Genomic DNA, 13617 nt, shown 5'->3' with positions numbered 1-13617 from the left:
TATACTTTGTGAGCTATATTATATCATTATTCCCAATCTTACTCCTTAAGTCAAACACGTTTTCCATAGAGGACTCCACAGATTTGCTTCTGGCCCTAATACTGATGATGACCTGCTCCTGCCACATCTGTGTCTTCTCCATGAATTGAAGTGTGCACATTTATGCAAAATTGCTGTTCAGATTTTAAATGGCCGCATAATCCTTATTTCTTCACTCTGGAGCTTTGTACTTTATTGTCATTTGTTTTCAGAGGCCTAATCCCCTAGATCTGCAGTGCCAATTAGCTGTAAGCCTTGACGTTAAATATTTAGATACAATAACCATCTCCAAGAATCCTCCTGATAGCAAGTTCTATACATTTCCTAAACTATGGTCCGTGCATAAAAGCCTTGGCAGAGTTGGCTGTCAAACACCCGCAGTGCAGGACTGAACTATACTTTACGTCAATGTATAGAGTTTAGGAAAAGTTTACATTGGAGACAATCTAGCTAATCTAAATCTCATGTCTTTAAAAAAAAAAAAAAAAGTGATGTGTCAAAGGAACCAGGTGGCTCCTTATTTTTGGAGGATAAATTTCTATCCATCAAATAGCCTGAGTTAAAGAGGTTTTATGGGGCTTTAATATTCTCAATATCGGATCGAGGGGTGGAGGAGAGGTCAGTTGACTGAAAGTGTCATGGTGCATCAGAAGTGGCACAGCTCCCTAAATTATGTAAGACCATGAATGGTACAATGAGTTCTCCCCCTTTCACTTGTGTGGGAAAGATCTGCAAAACCATTCCCGGTTACTACACAAAATCTACGGATCTGTGTCACTTCTTGTGCATTAAGGGGAAATTTTTGGATGATAGACAAACTGAAGACTTTTTCAGTGTGTAATAACCTTGAGAGTTTTCTTTCTTGGAGATTTGTTAGGTTTTGGTGTCCACCAGTTTCCTATCCCCACACACCTAGCTCACCCCTTTTGGGAGAGTAAAACCTCATCTTCAACTCTTCAGCTACTGGTAGTTACTGGGTTTTGTAGCCCAGGTTGAAGCCAGAAGCAATACAGACTCACCCTTCATCTTGGCGAAGGGGGGTGCTTTTCAGGTCTTCTGGCTCGGGATATGAGAAAGTTTGTAAAGGCCCTTCTCTTTGTGGAGAAGGTTTGTGATAGGCTGTATCCTTTTTGATTGGCACACTGCACTTTTGAGGTAGCACTTAGATGTAGAAGTGCAGAAACTTGGGGTTTGAATCAAAAATTGATGATCCCCTTTTAACAGGTAGCTTCTAGCCAAGGATTTACCAGTGACTTGTAGGAGGCAGTAAACATGCATGGGTGGTTTATTAGTCCCACTGTAGCCCTCTCTATAAATCATCTCTGAATATATGCAGAACTGACATATAGTTTAGTCCAATGTCATCTATCTGTATTGTATTATTCTGGCAGGATGCCCTTTATACATGTCAGGCGATCTCACGTAGCCATCTTGGCATTAAACACGGTGTGAGAAATCTTATAAAGATCTCTGGTCTTCCCGGGCTTATCTTTCTTCCCTATTCTTTTTCCAAAGATGAGCATTTGTCTTTAAAGTCCTTCTATTATTAGCCGCCTTTACATGCAGATGACAATAGACGTCTGCCATAATTAGAATGTGCAGGTGTCCGGTAAGCCCTCATCTCGCAACGAAGAACTGTCTCACACCCCTTTGAAGAATCAGGGGGCTAGAAACTGAAAACTTTTATTAATACCATTGTCTCCTTGTATCAGCAGGTTCCGGAGAGATTCCTGGAAGTGGCGCAGATCACATTACGAGAGTTTTTCAATGCCATTATAGCCGGCAAAGACGTTGATCCTTCCTGGAAGAAGGCCATCTACAAGGTTATCTGCAAGTTGGACAGCGAAGTCCCTGAAATCTTTCGTTCCCCAAACTGCCTACAAGAACTACTTCACGAGTGATGATTCCACTACTAGTTCTGAATGTACAAAACTGACTTTTTTCTTTATTTTTTTTTTAATCGCCTTGCCCCTTTCCTCTACCCAATTCCTTCGCTCCCCCGAAAAGTTTGTGCGCGTGAGTGTGATTGCAACTGTCACCCCTTGTGTACTCAATGTACACATGCATAGAAAATCTGTCATGTACTTTATTTATATCTCCCCCTTATTAATGATAACATTTGAGTAGCTACAATCTCTAATACTTTACTAAATGATTTATTGAGCTCCCTGTAATTATTACCGAGCACAATAAGGACGTCGAGTCTAACCTGTATATAGTATATTAGGGCATTTAAGAAATGTCTGTGTACTCTACTGTTACTTTTTTTATCATTCTGGATTTTATAATCTTTTCTTTTTTTTGTTCTTTTTTTTTATTTCAGCTAGTCTGTGAACTTTATTTATATTTGAGGTTATGTTAAACTGTATCGGTCATTGGAGCATTAGTGGATGTAGCCATCTTGGTCTGCTAAGACCTTGCTCGTAATAACCAGTAAAGGGGCCGACTTACCGGCAACCGTTGTGGAGAGGGTTCCTTCTTTGGTTGATTTTTTTTCCCTATAGGTGTAGTGAATCTACACATGGCTCACCTATTCTACAGGCCCATATTATATTCTAAGACTCTACCCATAGTTACTGGTAAGGAGCCATCCCACCGGTAGCTCTTCTTGTCAAGAGGATTTCTGCTTGGGTTGACCCCATCCTTATGGGTGGAGTAAATCTACACAGGCCGCCCCTATGCCACAGGCTCACATCTTACACACGGTAAGGTGGCAAGCCACTGGTATCCTCTGTGTAGAGGGTTCCTGATCGGGTTCACTCTTCCCCTTGGTTGGTTGAATCTACCCTATTTCACAGTCTAATATCTTATGCTAAGACTTTAACCGGTAAGATGCGAACCAAGCAGTACCTTTCCATGGCTGCATCCACTGTGTTCAGACGACAGTTTTACACTTTAACTCGTTATATAACATTGCCGAGTAATTTTCCCACTGACGACAAAACGGGGAGGAATTCAGTTCTCTCCTTTTGATCCTGTGTGGTATTATTACTCAGGCGATTATAGGAGTAGATTTCAAAGAAATAAGATATGGCACATATAAAGAATGATTGCTGTTCTACTGATTCTTAAGCAAATATGTGGGCAGGCAAGCTGCCATCCTGTATACTGGAAGGTTAGTACCTCCATATTGTATATTTAAAGGGGGCCACTACCTGTTTAGGCCAGCTGGGAATTAACCTTATGGCACAAATTTTAGCACATGAAGTGTAGGACGTTTAGCGTTCTTAATTTGATTTTAGTGTGTCCTCCGAGATATTACGCTACAGGTGTATTTATTATAATGGTGTTGCTGCTAGGTTGACCCCATCACCATGGTTGGAGTGAATCTAAACTAGACTCTCCCATTCCACAGGCCCATGAGACAAGCCTGTGATGATTTTTCTCTTTTTCTTTTTTTTTTACTATGGGGCCCCTGTCTCCTCCGCGTACATCCCTGGAATGCACTAATTACGCCTCTCACAGATCGGAATATTTAGAGCCTCTTCAGCTGTGACTTTTTGCATCAACCTGTCTCATATAATGGTTGTGCAAAAGGCCAATCAAGCACGGAAATGACTACTGCACAAAATTTAAGCAAAGACCCTTTCCAGGGCCAAGGAGTCAGATCACTGTGAACGACATGAAAGTCTGGTCATCACTGGAAACTAAAAAGTTAATGCTGCTCTCCCCTGTAAGATTAGGGGGTTAAAAAATGTCATGAAATAGTCACGAGTATTTTTACCTTTTTTTATGGACATTCGGCAAAAAGCTGCACATGACTTAAATGACTTAATATGTTTACTCCAAGTCTTCTCTAGTAATCCACTACTGAATCCAGCACATACTGTAATGGACGGATGACTTACCTCATGTTAAACACCCGCTGGACTGCCTGACTTTGGTTTTTTAGCTGTTTTTTTTGTTAGACTTATAGGTAGCTCAGCTGTTTAGATATTGACATGACTGGGTGTAAAGATCGTCTTAAAGGGAATGAATAGATTTTTAGAGGCCTCTTTCATGAGGACCTATCACTTGTCATTAATAGTTTGTTGTTTTATCTGGTGTAAATGCCGCTATTCTCCTGAATCTGGCAATGTTTGTCTTTTTTCCCTACGCCTCTCCATTCCTGAAATATAGCCCTCTATTTCCTTTACATAAATCTAGTCTTCGGAGCCAAGTGGGTGTGGTAATAAGGTCTTCTCTGTACACCACACCCATTTATCTAACAAATACAGGGAAGAGGAGGCCATATCTCAGGAACGGAGAGGAGCAGGAACAAAAGAAAAACAACTTCAGATTCAGAAGAACAGCGGTGTTTACACCAAGTAAAAATATTGCATATTTATGGCAAGTGATAGTTTGTAGAGAGAAGCCACCAACACCTCTTCTATGAGTCATATTCATGTAGCTAAGAATTAGCAGAGGCATCGATTGATTTTGATTTCAATGAGTTCTTTTCATGAATTTCTGGTCCTGATGTGAGATTTTCTTACAGAAAGACCTATGATCAGATGACATGGAGGGACCTTGATCTTAGATATTACACTGCCATATATACGACCCTTTTATATCTCAGTTCACCAGCGGCAGAGGGATTAGTAAGTAACATCACATTAAAAAAACAAAACTTTCCCTATAGATGAAAAAATCAGAAAGGTATTTTAGTTTTAGAAGTTGTAGATAAATTCATGATTAAATGCTGTAGGTGGTAACAAAAAGAAATATTGTCCCGGGGAAAGTTTTTGGACAGCAAGTAAATTGAAAGGAAACATGACTTCTGGGTCTCTATCCGTTTAGTCAGTATGTGTCAAGCTGCTTATCTGCGAAGGTGTCCTTGCACAAGACCGTTCTCCCCTGGCCCTGTTTTCGGCACTTATTAGGTCACGTCCTGAAACACTTTGGACTTTGGTGTAATAATTAACCTATTCAGAAGGGCCTGCACTCGAGAATCCCACTGCAGATCGCTAAATAAGTGGAAGTGTTTGTGGAAATAGCCTTTATATATATATATATATGTCTCTAATATATATATATTACTTTTGAATTAATCGTAATGAAAAGTTATCGTTAACTTAGAGTAAATGTTTGGATCACATTTATTTGTCATAACTTGAGTTTTTGGGAACAAAAATAAAACTTATAGCCTCCTGAGCCCCAATGCAAAATGTGTTAAGGGCCTCATAAAGGCCTTCCTCGTTTGGATCAGGGTGGCTTTTTGGACTCTTTCAGTCTCGTTGCACTTTTCCACCCCCTCAGCTATTCATAGTTGTAGTACTAACATTCAAGGTTTTATTTTTGCCCCCCCATCCAGAATTTTCTAAATCCCACCACTATTGGACCCTCAAATTTGATGAGATTGTTTCAGAAAAATCGGTATAGTTGGTATATATGGTTATGTAATTGGGTCAAGTATTGTAACGTACAGCGTTTGCCTATTCTCAATGAATTCTCCTGTGGCTGGCAGTATTAATAGTAGCTTTTGTGGGTGTTCTGGGGCACCTGTTCCCAAACTTTACTGGGGTTCTATCTACGCAATCCCAGTCTCCACTATAGGACAGTAGTACCGGCATCACTGAATGCCAACTCCAGCTACTTATCCAAACTGGCGACTGGGCTGGTATTGTATGATACAGTGTACTGCTACCAGTAAAATTGCACCACAACCCGCTTGCTTGGCCGCACCTTCATGGATCATGGGGTGCACCTCAATATTTGGGCAGTGCAGTTTCAAATGACTGGAGTTTAACACCTCTATCATGGCCGAAAGACCAAGACATGGTTCTTCTTAATCGAACTCATCTAAGATCAATTCAGCAAACTACCAGAAGCTCAGGTCTTGTAGCCAGAACACAGATTTTAGACTTAATGACTATCAACCTCCCGAGTCCCAGGCAAAACGTGGCACCAAAACTGCACTTGGGTTGCCTCTTGACTCTTCTTTGTAAATCAGTAGTTTGTACGGTAGTAATTTTCTAACCTGCCATTTAGATGTTTAAAAAAACTTTTAAGGTAGCGGTAACTTTTGTTATTGTAATATTTTGGAACTTGAGCACTTTAACGTTAAGGTGTAGGCATGTAGGCAGTTTTTAGAGCTCTGAAGATGTGGCTATCCAGCTAGTAAGAGACCACAGCTTCCAGTATAGGAGTTTTAATCTACCGAAAGCAGGAAATCCACAGGTTGTAGGTAACTGGAAAAGTAAATTCAGCATTAATATATTCGTGCCAGAGTAAGATCACCAAACTCCAGGGAAAGTGACAGATTAATGTCCAATCTCTAACCATATTTTCCGGCTGAATGATGAGACCGTCATGGTTCTCATAAACCATCGCTCCACCCACGAAAAAAAAAAACTGCTTGTGCGTTGCTGACTGATATTTAACATAATCTTTCCATTTTCCCAATTTGACTTTGAAGCGTGAAAATATATCCGTTTCATTACATTGCTAACCTGATATCTGCAATTTCCCTTCATTCTGCTGAGAGATTGAAACGCATCAAAGTAATTACTGTCAGCACAAAAAAAAGAAAGAAATCAGCTGACATCAGATTCATGAACACAATTGTATGATACCCTGTCATTATTGTGTACGAGTGTTAATGGAGTGAGTACAAAATTCTGTGGCGCAGGCAGTAGTGGGGGAAGCAAAGTTCATGCGTCGACCCGGCTGTTTTTGTGATTTTTAGTCATGTCTTATACTCTTATTTGCATTTTTATGGGTCTGTTGATTATAGTTGTAACTATGACCGGTGGTGTGTTATTAAAAATTGTCAGATCGTATATAAACATCACTGAGGAGCGCAGCTTATTTTATTGAACTTGTAGCACATGGGGTGCATGGTGCAAAACTGAGACTGTTCAAGGGGAAAAGCTGCCCCTCTTGACCTTAACATTGACCTTGACAGTCTTTCTTAGTCTACCCTAACTGATGGCTGTACTGCAATCTGTAGATGACAGTGATAGGACTGTTTAGGTCAGAGGAGGAACATGAGCCCCCAATGTAAAATGATATACACTGTAGCAATTTATAAAACTAATCTTATGGCAGAGTGACATTTTAGGCTCCCTCAGGCTCCATAACATGTATGATATCAGCATATGATTTCAATGTAGCATTTTACGAAGTTTATAGTAAATAAAAAACATTTTCAAAAACCTCATTCAGTAGTTAATGCCCAGTAATAAAACCCTTCTAATTAATGAATAGGTATAACCAAGATTAAGAAAAGAGATATAAAAAAAATATATCATCTGTTTTTTGTTTTACTGTAGATTTTTATTTATTCCATTTCTTGGACTGGGAACAGAAATCTTAGCTAAGCTTCTATTAATAGCAGTTAGAGATGCACTTTACAGCAGCCATTTGATCCATTGAAACTCATTGGTTTGAGAGTGTTGTGGGCATGCCCTGTGATCTGTGCAGAGGTACTGTGCAGGGAGAGGAGGAGGTGAACTGTGACCTCTCCTATTATGAATGCTGGATTTCGATATCTGCTGTATGTGGTGGTGATATCAAGTTGCTGTACAGGAGGGGGGAGATGAGCTGTGACATATCCTATTGTGGTTGGTGGATGCTGTGTTATCTACTGTATACAGAAGTGTTAGAAGCAATTGTACAGGAGGAGGTGAGCCGTGATATCATATATTGCCAATGGTGTATCGTGTGTTATCTACTGAATATAGAGGTGTTACCAGTCATTGTAGAGGAGTAAGAGGTGAGCTATGACATCTCCTATTGTGAATGGTGGATCCTGTGTTATCTACTGTATATAGAGGTGTCATCAGTCATTCTAGAGCAAGGGAGAAGGCGAGCTGTGACATCAACTACTGTGAATGGTGGATCTTGAGTTATCTACTGTATATAGAGGTGTTAACAGTCATTGTACAGGAGGAGGAGGTGAGCTGTGATATCACCTGTTGTGAATGGTGGATCCTGTGTTATCTACTGTATATAGGGGTATTGTCAGTCATTCTAGAGGAGGGGAGAAGGTGAGCTGTGACATCACCCATTGTAAATGGTGATTCCTGTGTTATTTGTATAGGTGATATCAGTCATTTTAATGCTACCTATGATGATAATGAGATGACAGCAGAGAAGAGATCAGTTTATTAGATTTTTAAGGTGGACATTTACTGTTCGGGTACGTGCACACGTTGCGGATTCGTGTGCGGATTTTTCCGCACAGAATCCGCTGGTCAAAATGCCTGAGTTTTACCTGCGAATTTCTAGTGGATTTAGTGCAGATTTCGCCTGCGTTTACGTACACCTGCAGATTCCTAGAATGGAATAGGTGTTAAAACGCTGCGGAATCCGCACAAAGAATTGACATGTTGCGGATAATAATCCTCTTCGTTTCCGCGTGGAATTTTCCGCAGCATGTGCACAACGGTTTTTGTTTTCCATAGGATGACATGGTACTGTACATCCCTTGGAAAACTGCTGCGGATCCGCAGGGCCAAATCTGCTACAGATCCACAGACGAATCTGCAACGTGTGCGCATACTCTAAAGCTAAAGCAAACACTTTCCTTCGTGTCACGTCACTCTCAATGGTTGGCATCATATGACTCAATCCTTGGTTTCCCCTCAGTTACCAGCAGATATCAGCAATAGAGCGACAATTGGTGCCGCTTATATATCTCTCTAGTTTGTCCTCAGCGTAAACGCTTCTCTTCTGAAGATTCCCCCCCTCCATGCTCAATCTGCAGCCTAAGAATAGATTAATATTTGAAGGCTGATGTGTCATAAATCTCTGTTCTGATAAGTTGGGCCTTTCAGTAACTAAGGTGATTTACAAGTGAATTACGTCTGGTTTGCCTGTGTGCGTATGTATCAGGCGGTGAATGGATGTGAGATATTAAGACTCCGGGCACAAGGGTTAAGACTGGAGATAAAACATGATTCTCAAGGTCATTGTGGATGATTTAAATCCTTGCATTGTACATGGTAATATTTCTACCTTCTCCTTTTAGGAATTATATAGTGATGTGTCTATAAAACTTAAACGCACCAGCAAATATAGATTTTATTGTGCACAGGTCCCCTCTTACGTCAACTTCAGTCTTGTGCCTTGCACACATTCGCTATAGTTTCCGATCTCTGGATCTCAAGATTTTACAAAACTACAGCTCCCAACGTACCATGATGGAAGTTGTAGTTTAGCAACAGCTAACGAGCCACAACTTAGATACCATCGGCTGACGGTTTCATTTACCTTTGAGTTGCACAAGATGACCAATTTTGGCAAAAATAAAACTTGGGAGATACTCGTACTATATGTGGCCGCCCAGTTGTTGGGCTGTTGTGCTAGCATGTCCCAATAATGTCTTGAATTTTTATCATGGGAAATTGGGAGTCCTTAATAAAATCACTGGAGGCTTGAAGCTTCTTCATCACCTGCAATCCGCACTATACGTTTTGTCTGTGTATTACCTATGCATATTTTTTTTGTGTTGTACAGAGGGGATTGGGAGGGTTAGTAGAATTTTTTGAAGAAAACTGTTGTAGGGAGAAAAAAAAATTACAATACGGTGATTTTCTTGCCCGTTTAGATATTTGAATTTTTTTTAAAGAATAATGGCTTAAAAAGCAATAGATAAAGCAATGATGGATGAGATTCATCATTTTTCTTCAGCATTTAATATGAGGTTTATATTTTTAAGGATTTTTTTTTTTCTTTTCGGCTAGTATGTCCCATTCTGGGGAATAGCTAGGGATTTAATAAGTTCTATGTAATTGTTAAAGAAAAGCAACCCACCCATTGTACCAACATAAGACATATTCAAGGTTTGCGATAGGGTGTGAAAGTTCCCTCTATATCAGGGTTCCCCAACTCCAGTCCTCAAGGCCCACCAACAGGTCATGTTTTCAGGATTTCCCTTGTATTGTACAGGTGATGCAATTACCACCTGAGCAATACTAAGGAAATCCTGAAAACATGACCTGTTGGTGGGCCTTGAGGACTGGAGTTGGGGAACCCTGCTCTATATCCTCAATACATTGCAGGAGCCTCAGGGCTTTTTAATGGGCATTTAAGTCGTGAGGTCAAAGCAAAAATTACAGCTGTTCTAAAATAGACATACATTTATGAAATTATTCTAAAAATCTCTTTTTAATCTGAGGGTTCATCAATAATAATTTGTAGCAGTGAGCAAGAAAGTATGTAATCCCCCTACAGTGCCACCACAGGAGAAATTAAGTATTACAGTGTGCCAATTGAAAACAATAGTGAGTCCTCCAAAATAATCTCGCAATTAAACCTTTATTATTCTTTATCCTAGCAACAACATAATATATATATATATATATATATATATATATATATATATATAGCAGTCCTAATCCAATTCTCAGTCCTATTGGTGTTGATGATGTTTATATAATCCCCGATATTTCCCAGGTTCGTAAATGATAGTTCTTTCACACTTCTTTTTCCCCCCAAGAGTCATGCCTCTGAATATTATTACCGTAGTTTTGTGAAATATTTTGCTGGTATAACTTGTGACTGAATACTGTATATTTTAGGGATTTTTTTCGCCCTTAAGCAGGGGTGTTTAAGGGGCGGGGGTAGTTTTTTTAAGACCTTGTATATATTTGATGAAAAAGATAAACAAGCAAAAGAAAAGACTAAAACATTCAATTTCTATAGAAAAAGCGAAGGACAAAAACCAGCTATGTTGAATAAAAAAATTTTTTTACATTTTGAAATCGTTATCTTTCATTTCAGAATGTGCACAGTAAGGTGTAGATAACGAAATACAAAAGTGTTTTATACATATATATATATAATACAGAACGACTTGTGCTGACACAGACACCTACACGTGGTTGATCTATGGGCCATTGTGACAATGATGACGCTCAATAAATACATAGAAGTAATCATTTCTTTCTAAGGAAAAAAAAAAAGATTTTCACCAGCAACTATGTAAAAAAAAAAAAAAAAAGTTTTACTAAACAACTGGGATGTCATTATATATGAAAAGTCCAGTAAAATAAATCTATTTGCTTAAATGTATAATATATTACATGACAGTATATAAAATCCATTGTGTATCTATTGTCCTTATTTTATTTCTGCTTTTCGCTGTGTATTTAACATCTCATGATGAAGTAGGAAATTTTTTTTTCTCGTTCCAAAAAAAAAAAAAACCGCATTATGTGAATAAAATGGTTTTATTGCACTTAGCACAATCTCTTTTTATATTAAATACTAGTTATATTAATTCTGCCTATATAGGAGTGTAAAATAAAATAAAAAATAGATTTTTTTTTTCTATTTTGTTTCTGTAAACAATTGGTAAACTAATGTTTTAGTTTTTTATTTTTTTCGCCTTTTAAGAATTTAAGTCCCTTATATCTCAGCCAAATGAGAGAGGAAAAAAAAAAGTATAAAAATTGTTTATAAGAACTGTGTATTTTACACTGACTTGATATCAATCGCTTGCTCTTGCCGTTTTGATAAAGAAAAAAAAAATTCTAAAAAAAATGACTGGCATTACTCAGATGAGTGAAAAGTTATTATTACATGATGAAAAAAAAAATCTGAGTCTTTCTGTGTGTGTAAATAATGATAAAATTGTGATGAAACACTGCCTTTATATTATTTAGCAATATGTTGTATATAGCATTATTATGCTCGTTTTTGTATTGAAGATCATCTAATTTTAAGATAGTTACAAATAAAATGAATGATTTTTTTTTTTGTTCTTTTCTAGTTAGAGGCAATTTTTTTTGTGGATTTTCTTTTTTGTCAGTTGTTCTGAAAACTTTGCATAATTTATTGGTTTAATTTATCCTAATTTATTTTCATGACGGTGTACATTTTTTGTATTGCCAAGGATGTACTGTAATGATTTTTGATGACACTATTACAAAATAAAATACCCATTCCATTTCAAGGAAGAAACACATTAAAAAAAAAAAATAAATGTTAAAAAAAAAAAACGAAAAACAAAAAACAAAAAAACTTGTTGTGGTAGACAATTGATTTCCAAGTTTCCATGCTTGGCAGCTCCGGAATTATTGAAATAAGATGCAGATGAGGATGTAATATGATGGCGGTGATGATGTGGGTGGGAGGGGGCAGGGTATTTTATTGAGTGTGTTTTAAGCTTTTTGTATACTCTCCAGACTTTAACCTTTTCGCTTTGTACCACTTAAAAAAAAATTCAGTAGTTCAATTGCCTTGTGTGCCTTCCATCTTCTCTGAACTGAATGTATGTGCAGTATATATGCAAGCTTGTGCAAAATAAAATATAAATTGCAAGCTCATTGCAGTTCTTCAGGTTTATTTCTACTATTTTTGCACTTTTTGTGTTTGGGGTGGACTGCGACATACTGGGGTTTAAGGGGTTGTCCGGACATAAAGAATGTGGATCTGTAAAAAAATAACTAATTGATACTCGTGGTCTGCGCTGACACAGGAAGAGGAGGTGTCTCTGTTCCACATGTAGCATGACCACTACGGCCTGTGATTGGCTGCAGCGGTCAGGTAAATTAAGCAGCGCATCATTGGTTCTTTTTCCTGGTGATGCCTCCCTTTCCTGTGTCCGCACAGACCACAGAGCAGCCTGCACTGGATCCAGTTGGTTAATGTTCGGTGAGTATCAATTAGTTTATGTTATTACAGACCCAAGCCCTTAGGAAACTTTTTTTTTTGCCCAGGCAACCCCCTTCATGGACTCTATATGTGGTCTATTAAAGTGGATGCTCAGTACTAGCTGCGGCAAAAATATGGCAACCAGATTACTACTGTGCTTAGCATACTCCCTCTAGCAGATGGAAGACATGTAAAAAATATCTCACTGGCAGACACAGACTGAAAAGGGCCCTTCTGCAAGAACGATATATGGGCCCTTTGCAGTCCAATAGTTCATAATAATGCACAATTCCACCTATTTTGGAGGTAGAAATGGGCTCCCTTGCCTCTTGGACTCATTCATGTTGCACCAGTTGTATGTCTGACCTTGAAATATAAAATATTTTTTGTCTTCGATGGCACTTGGAGTTTACTAAGAGACCAGCTAAATGGGGGAAAAAAAACAAACCTGACAACCTCAAAAACTTTTAGGTATGACTTTCCTCCTTGTTATCGCCACATGTTAGTTTTACAGTCTGTGTAGAGACCATTATTTCCAAACCGGCCAAGGATCTCCTGATCCAAACTCAAGAGTCTCAGAAATGCCTACAAGGTTGTTGAGTTCAGGTCAAGAGACCATTGGAGAAATCATAGTCTGTACACAGACCATGAAATGTGGACCTGTGAAGCCTTTGATCCACATTTTAAAATGGCGGTAAAAGACAATGCCATGTTCTCCACTGCTCACTTCGACAACTCAGACACTCAATTAGTCCATTTATAATGCGATGCTTGGAAAGCTTACATCACTAGTCCCAAAATAAGGCCAGTGACTTCTGAAACTGCACTGCTATGTTCTTGGGCTTGAGATGTATAGACTTTGAAAATGAAAAAAAAATTGTGAAGACAAATACCCAAACCTATTTATTTTATGTAGACAATTTCATATAGTGTAGCTTGCCCCAATTCATCAAGACTGGTGTTGATCACACCTGTCATGATGAGGGGTGGTGCTAA

The 13617-nt window shown here is 38.6% G+C and overlaps 1 protein-coding gene across 1 annotated transcript in view; it reads left to right on the top strand.

The window, feature by feature from the left end:
- PROX1 (prospero homeobox 1) overlaps window positions 1-12293 on the top strand; it is a 99192-nt gene extending 86899 nt beyond the window's left edge. The window contains exon 5 of the mRNA XM_073553363.1: window positions 1755-12293. Coding sequence (XP_073409464.1) covers window positions 1755-1940 — 186 coding nt within the window. The 3' untranslated portion in view covers window positions 1941-12293. The remainder of the gene's footprint in view (window positions 1-1754) is intronic.
- Window positions 12294-13617: the final 1324 nt, after the last annotated feature.

This window comes from Dendrobates tinctorius, unplaced genomic scaffold (assembly GCF_039654945.1).
Source record: "Dendrobates tinctorius isolate UK_male_01 unplaced genomic scaffold, ASM3965494v1 ptg000201l, whole genome shotgun sequence".
Classification (NCBI taxonomy): Eukaryota; Metazoa; Chordata; class Amphibia; order Anura; family Dendrobatidae; genus Dendrobates; species Dendrobates tinctorius.
The sequence above is the reverse complement of the archived record's forward strand: the minus strand, read 5'-3'. Positions and strand labels throughout refer to the sequence as shown.